Raw genomic sequence first — 6,969 nt, 5'->3', positions numbered from 1 at the left:
GGCTCCGGGAGCCGTTCACGACCCCTCCCCCTGCCCCCACCGGGCCCTTACTGCCCTACTTGAACCCCGCGCCTTTTGGCCTAAGCCCCCCACGCCCGCGCCCCTTTCTGGCCGCCGCTCCCGGGCAGCCCGCCTCCAGCGCCGCAGTCTGGAAAAAGAGCCAAGGTGAGTGTGGGGGCAGGGCTGCCTGAACGGTGGGCTGGGCTCCCTCTGACTACTGACCTTGACCCGCCCATTTACCGCAGGTGCCGGCGGCAGCCCGCGAAGACCCCAGGGCGGCTCCGATACGCCCTCAGGTGCGTGCAGGTGATCACCGGGGAGGGTGGAGGGGATTTCTCCGCTGCGGGGCATAGGGGATACTGGGAGGCAGCGGTGCCCACCCCCTTCCCAGGTGGCCAGAAATGTCACCCCCGAAATACAGGATTTTGCCTTAAAAAATTATGGCCCCTGCTCTTTATCTGCGCCGGCGTTTCCGTGTAAAACTCTCACCCGGTTCCCGAGTCCTTTCCCCTACGTTGGTTTAGAGGATGGGAGAGGGGAACGCAGATAAGTCAAGTTTGGTGCCCCCAAATACATGGGGAAACGCCCGGGAGAAAGGGATCAGCCGTTCCAGAGCCCTGGCGCCTGGGAGCTGAGGGGGAGGCGGGGAGAAAGGTCCGACCCGCCCTCGCCCCGGTCCTCGCCCTCGCCCAGGGCCCAGGGCTGACGGGGTCCCGCCTGCCCGCAGGGCACGCGGCCACTAGCCGCATCGTGTGGGAGCACACGCGCGGCCGCTACTCGTGCATGCAGTGCGCCTTCTCCACGGCCTCGCGGCCCGCCATGACCCTACACCTGGAGGACCACCGCCCCATCGCCCCCGCGGCCCTGGCGCCCGGGCAGCCGCGCCCAGACGCGCCGGCGGGTAAGGCCCGGGAGCGCGCGGGTGGGGAGGGCGGGGGCCCTGAGGCGAGGGGCGGGGCTGAGGCTCAGGCGCCCCCTCCTCTGCTCCACCCAGACCCGGCCCCGCTGGCACCCAAGGTGTCGCCGCTGCTGTCAGAGGGGGAGTGTCCGGTTTTCTCGCCGCTCTGAACCACGCCGTGTTGCGGGTGGGCTGTGGGTAGTTTTGTAATTTTAGGGGGGCCTGCGATGGGCGGGGTGGCGGGACAATAAAGGAGGCAGATGAGCCAGCCTGTGCTGTGTCTGGGTCCCATGCCCTTCCAGTGCAGTCCTGGGGCGCTCCCACCTCGGAAGGGGGCAGGCCTCCCCCTCACAGCCCACCCGTGTCCCACCTTCCCTGTCAACCTCAACAGTGGGACAGCTGTAGGTGGTCTTCTGTCCTGTCCCACCACTTCCAGAAACCAGTTGAGACGGAAGTTTTCCAGTTTTATTTAAAAACTTCCAGGAGTCAGGAGCACCCGCCCAGCTGCAGCCCCCCAGGTCCTGAGGCATGCACTGACTCTCAGGGAGGTGACAGGGTGGTAGGGCAGTCCCAGCAGTAGAAGGGAGGTGCTAGGGCCCCCAGGGCTGGGCACTCTGGCAGGCGGGAGGTCAGGCCTCATCGTCATCCTCCTCCTCACTGTCTTCGGCTGCCCACTTCCCCTCCTCCCCCTGCCCCAGCTCTGAGGAGGAGGGTGGGTCAAGGCCAGCCCTGGGGAGCCTGGGCTTCCTCCCTTCTCACCTCTCCCCCATATAGGTCCTCTTTTTCCTTTCCTTCTTGGGAAGTCAGGCTGGGGCCAGAGTTCAAAATCTGGTACCACACTGCTGTCACCAGAACCCTGAGGGTCAAGCCTCCAGGGTATGGAAGTCCCACGCATTGCTGGCAGCCACCCCTCGGGGCCCGGCTTTACTTCCTGCATCTTGCTCCCTTCCAGCCCAGGCTTCAATCCCGCCGGCCCCCCCGCCGCCCCCATTCTGGAGTACCGGAGGCAACCACCCCCCTGCCCTTCCCCCCAGTCTGAACACCTCTGGAAACAGGGAACTCTTCCAATTGTGCTCCTCCCCTGCCTAGTACCCCCACCGCTCCCCACAGCTCCCTTCAGCTCTCTGGATGAAGATCCTGTTCTCCTAGTAGCCCACAAGGCCCCATCTTGAACCTCTCCACCTCCTCTTCTCAGGACCACACTCAGCATCTCTCTCCTCTTCCTCCTGGGGAACATAGACATCCTGTGAGCAAGAACCCAAGGACCAGGTCCCCAGCCCTACCCCACCCTGTTTCATTCCTTATCTCCTCCATCTTCCAAGTCATCAGAGTTGTCCTTTATCTGTGGCCAGCAAGACATTAGTCACCCCCTGGGTGGAGTCCCCAGGCCTCACACCCCTCACTCACCAGCCTCCCATCTTCCCCTCGCCCCCCTTACCATCCTCCCCCTAGTCCTCCTCAGAATCTTCGTCCCCCAGCATGTTGGCCTCAGTCTCAGAGTTGAGCAACGTCCCCAGCATCGAAGCCATCCAGGTAGCCAAGCTCGGGTAACGACTCAAAATCCTGCTCCGTTAGCGCAGCTGCTGTGACTCCTCGAAGTTGAACAGCTCCAAGTTCTGAAGGCCCTTCAGCTTCTCCTGAGAAGGGCAACAGGGAGATCTGGGCACGCTTTGGACCTGTCCCACCTGGACCCAGGAGCCGGCCTGCCCGCCTTCCTGCCCCACTACCCTCAGCCTCACAAGGGGCTTTAGGGCTCCAGTGTCCTTGATGGGGTTGCAGCTGAAGCGGCTGTCACTGAGCACCTGCTGTAGGGCCAGATGGGCCATCAGGGAACCCTGGGGCTCAGGCCCCCTGTGAGCTCCCCTCCCCCTTCTCAGCCAGAAGCCTTGGAACCACAGCTGGGTGATCCTGGGAAAGACTCAGTCTCTCTGCATCTCAGTTTCTTACTCCTTAAAATGAGTGTCATGAATGCTCATCCTTTGGAGTTCTTGTGAGGATTCAAAAGAGGGATGGGGAGCAAGGGAGGGGGCTTGGGAAATGTTCGCAGGTGGTTGACATCACTCCAACCACCAAGCCTGTGGCCGGCTGCCTGGGACCCTCTCAGGAACCTGGGGAGGAGGTGGGTCAAGGGGCCCACTTTACAGATAGAGGTGAGGCTAGGAGGGTAAGCTCACTGAGCCCTGACTCTAGCCGGGCCCGGTTCCAAGTCACCGATTCTGCACCACCCCAGAAGCGGGGCAGTTACCACTGATGAGAAAACCCAGGCGGCAAGGCCCAAAGGGCACTCTCCCCTTTTCCTGCACTCACAAGGCCCCTAGACACCCTTGGGAATACGGCTCTAGGCCTACCCCTTCCTGCATCTTCAGGGCTTGGTGTTCCATCTCCAGGGTACCAGGGTCCCCCAGCCCCTGGAGTTTTCCCCATCAAGCCCCTCATTCAGGCACCCCCGAATCTAGGCAGTGCCACTTCCGTCTGTCAGGACCTTCCCAGAGAGACCCAGGTATCTTGGTCCAGGTGCCGCCCCCCCTCAACCATGTCACCCACAAAGATGCAACGGCCCCTTCCCATGGGTACAGTGGGTCCACAGTCCCCCCTGGGCCCCTCGCTGCCCTCTGGAGCAAGCTGAAATTGCCCTGAGGCCTAGGGAGTTGGGTCATTCTGAAAACTGACCCCTACCCTCACCCCCTCCCAACTCCCATCCAACCTTTGTCGCCTTGGAAGTCTTACTGTTCCCACTGTCCCTTCTGCGCTCCTGCAGCCCCTGACCTCCCTCTGGCCAACCAAGCTGGGAGCCCCACAGAGGGTCCCTCCACCCAGGATGCCAACTCCAGGATGCCTGAAAGCTGAGTCCTCTTAGGGCCCCGGCTCCGCCCAGCAGAGGGCGCCCAAGAGTGTCGGTCTGAAGGGAGAATGAATGAGGGGCCGGCGCATCCAAGCAGGCACCCACCTTACACAGCTGCCCCAGAGGGGGCAGGTTGGCCTGAGACTGCAGGCTCACGTTGAACAGGCTGAGCCGCTCCAGGACCCAGACCTCATCATCATCCCCAGCCTCCTACTCGGAGGCGGACCAACATCCGGAAATGTGACCCAGAGTGCATGTCTGTCCGGTCAAGGACAGGGATGCACAGGCACAGAGGCTCCAGAATCCCCAAGCTGTGCTCTTAAGAGCAGACACAGGCAGAGTCATTGCCGACTGCAGTCTGTGGCCTTCATGGCAGAGGCGAGTGAAGGGCTTCTGCTGGGAATGCCATGCCCAGCCTCCGTCCCTGTCTCATGTGGATCTTTCTGGAGACTTCAATACATCTTTGTTACTCTTGCTGTGATCCTTGGACCAGCAGTATGGGCATCACCTGGGATGTTTCAGAATCTGAGGCCCCACCTGACCCGAGGCACAACCCACACTTTCTCGGGGTCTCAGGGTGACTTGTGGGCACCAGTGCTCCTCAGCTGCACACTAGAATCCCCCTGAGGGTGTGTAAGAAACCCCCAGGCTCAGGCCACACCCCAGACCAACTAAGTCAGAATCGCAAGGAGCTTCTGTCTTTCTGTGAACTCAAAGGATCCCGGTGGCATAGCCGAACTGAGAATCAGGGCTCTGCACTCTCCCACTGGGTGTTTTCTCCCTTTCTCTATGAGCCCGAGGACACTGACCTCCTGGGGACCGAGCCCTGCCATCAGGGTCTCCCTTGTCTGGCCTCGCACCCTGCACCCTCACAGCTCTAATCTTGCCTACCACCTTCACCCCCCCTCTGCTGGCCTCCCAGCTGTCCCCATTTTCCTCCTTTTCTTGTCCTCTGGGAGCCTTGGACACTCCCCACCCACCCACCACCAAACGTGCCATCCCACCTGGGCCCTCGGCCCGTGTTACAGTTGCCCCTGTAACAGGGAAGTCCTAAGTCCTGCTTTGAGCTGGAAATCAGGCTACAAGGAAGTGCTGAAATGAGGAAGGCGGACTGAGGCAACAAGAGCCAGCAGGAGGGCCTCACCCGTCAGGCTCGCTCGCTCGACTCCTGGGGTCTCACGGCCCAGAACTGGCCGTGCCCCTTCCCCGCTGAGAACTACCACTCCCCTCCCACAGAGGCCCTGGGAGGAGTTGGCCTTGGCCTGCCTCTGTCGGCAGGAGGTCCTCAGGGCCTGGCATGAGTCCGTCTTGGAGTCCGGAGGTCAGCACACAGCAGGGCATGGGGCGGGGGAGAGGGGGCCAGCAGAGTCGAGAAACGAGTGACCGTTGGGTGTCTGCTGAGAAATGATGCACAAAGCACAGCGCAGAACAGGAATTCAAGAAGCTCCCAGCAGGACCTGAAGACAGGCTGGGGCTGTCCCCCCTCCTCCCCTTCCTCCTCTGCCCTCCCGCCTGGCCAGTAGACCCCACCCCGTGGGGCCCGTGGAGCAGAAGCTACAGTCACTTCCTGAAGGCAGCAACCCTGGCTCAGGTCCCACTCGCCCTGTGGCCCGTCACCCGCCTGCAGCCATGGTGAGTGAGCCCCCGAGCCCTGGGAGAGCCCCCCACTGGCCGGAGGCAAGGGATGCCACGGGTGGAAACTGGAAGGCACATTCCAAGAGCGGGGCGGCAGAGGGGCAGGCAGCTTTTCAGGGTTGTGACCGACACAAACGCCCAGAGGTAGGAGGCAGCCAGGACCCACCTCTGGGACAGCTCAGGCCCCCGAGGGGCCTGTAGCAGAGGCTGAGGCTGTGACTAGAAGGGGGATGGGTGGCACTGCCCAGACGACCGCCCCCCCTCCCTCCCCCCATGAATAGCAACCCGGTAACAGGCAGCCAGGGTGAGGGGCAGGGCCTTCCTGGGGGCGACAAAGCAGGTCACGCACACGCTGCCCACCCCCCACCCCAGCAGCGCCCCAAGGCCTGACCTGCTGACCCTGGCTTCTCTGGCCCCCTGGGAGCCTTGCCCCAACCCACCAGGTAGGGGGGCTTCCACAGAGGCGTCTCAGGCCCCAGCACCTTTCCTTGTTCTCCAGATCAGGGCAGAGTGAGGCACAGGCGGGGGCAAAGTCCCCAAGGTCGTACCCTTCCCCTCCCCGATCTCCTCGACCCCAGGTGAAGCCAGGTCTTGGAGCTGTGGCAGGGCCACCTCTGGGGTGACTTGTCCGGTCACAGCAGGCCTGGCCTACTTGTGCATCTCCTGTGTCCATGACCAAGGATGTGGGGCCGGTCAAGACCATACCTGGGACAGACTTCCTGTGCCAGGGCTGGTGCGCGTGCCCACGCTCGGCACGCTCGGGGGCCTGCCTGCCGGGCCTGGTGGGCATCCCTGACCATCAGTCGGGGTGTCTGGGACTGTGGGGCCCTGCCCTCAGGTTTGTCTCCAGGTCTCTTAGTGTCTCTCCACGTTGAGTCTGTGTGAGAACGTGATGGTCAGGCCGCCCATATGCCTGTCTCTGTGTCCTGTACATTCTTTATTTCAAGGAAGAATTACCGAGCATCTTAGCGCAGGCCAGGCACTGGCAGGACAGCAATGCACAAGACAAGCTGCTGCCCTCGGGACGCTGACAGTCCACAGGGGCTGGGGAAAGGAGGAGGAGACAGACCAGAACAAAAAAAAAAATCCCACAAATAGTCAAGACACATTTAAAAAACAAGTATTGGAACCTCCCCGGCAGTCCGGTGGTTAAGACTCTGCGCTTCCAATGCAGGGGGCGTGGGTTCAATCCCTGGTCGGGGAACTAAGATCCCACATGCCACGAGGCATGGCCACCGCTCCCCCCCCCCCAAAAAAAAGTATTAAGTAAAATAAATAGAATGATACAAGGTGGCAGGTACTAACTAAGAGAAACATCAGGCAGGTTGGGGAGGATAAAGAATCCTGGGAAGGGGGAATCCAATCTTCTTTTTTTAATTAGGGTGGTCTGGGAGGAAGGCCTCTCTAATAAGGAATATGGGGGCAGAGGGCAGGAGATGGGAGAAGGGGAGGCCAAGGAGGTGACTGGGTAGGGGAGGTCGAATCTACCGTTCAGGGCCTTTGTGAGATTTTTTTTTTTTTTTTTTTATCATAAATGGTGTTGAATTTTGCCAAAAGCTTTTTCTGCATCTATTGAGATGATCATATGGTTTTT

General features: G+C 61.1%; 2 protein-coding genes across 2 annotated transcripts in view; both read left to right on the top strand.

Moving 5' to 3' along the window:
* The window catches only part of ZNF414 (zinc finger protein 414), a 5,198-nt gene extending 4,130 nt beyond the window's left edge, over positions 1-1,068 (top strand). The window contains exons 7-10 of the mRNA XM_007460753.1: positions 28-165; positions 246-296; positions 728-901; positions 995-1,068. Coding sequence (XP_007460815.1) covers positions 28-165; positions 246-296; positions 728-901; positions 995-1,068 — 437 coding nt within the window. The remainder of the gene's footprint in view (positions 1-27; positions 166-245; positions 297-727; positions 902-994) is intronic.
* A 4,978-nt stretch (positions 1,069-6,046) lies between these two features.
* Positions 6,047-6,969, top strand: part of PRAM1 (PML-RARA regulated adaptor molecule 1) — a 6,870-nt gene continuing 5,947 nt past the window's right edge. Inside the window, exon 1 of the mRNA XM_007460752.1 lies at positions 6,047-6,213. Coding sequence (XP_007460814.1) covers positions 6,047-6,213 — 167 coding nt within the window. The remainder of the gene's footprint in view (positions 6,214-6,969) is intronic.

This window comes from Lipotes vexillifer, unplaced genomic scaffold, assembly GCF_000442215.2.
Source record: "Lipotes vexillifer unplaced genomic scaffold, Lipotes_vexillifer_v1.1 scaffold1011, whole genome shotgun sequence".
NCBI classification, from domain to species: domain Eukaryota; kingdom Metazoa; phylum Chordata; class Mammalia; order Artiodactyla; family Lipotidae; genus Lipotes; species Lipotes vexillifer.
The sequence above is the reverse complement of the archived record's forward strand: the minus strand, read 5'-3'. Positions and strand labels throughout refer to the sequence as shown.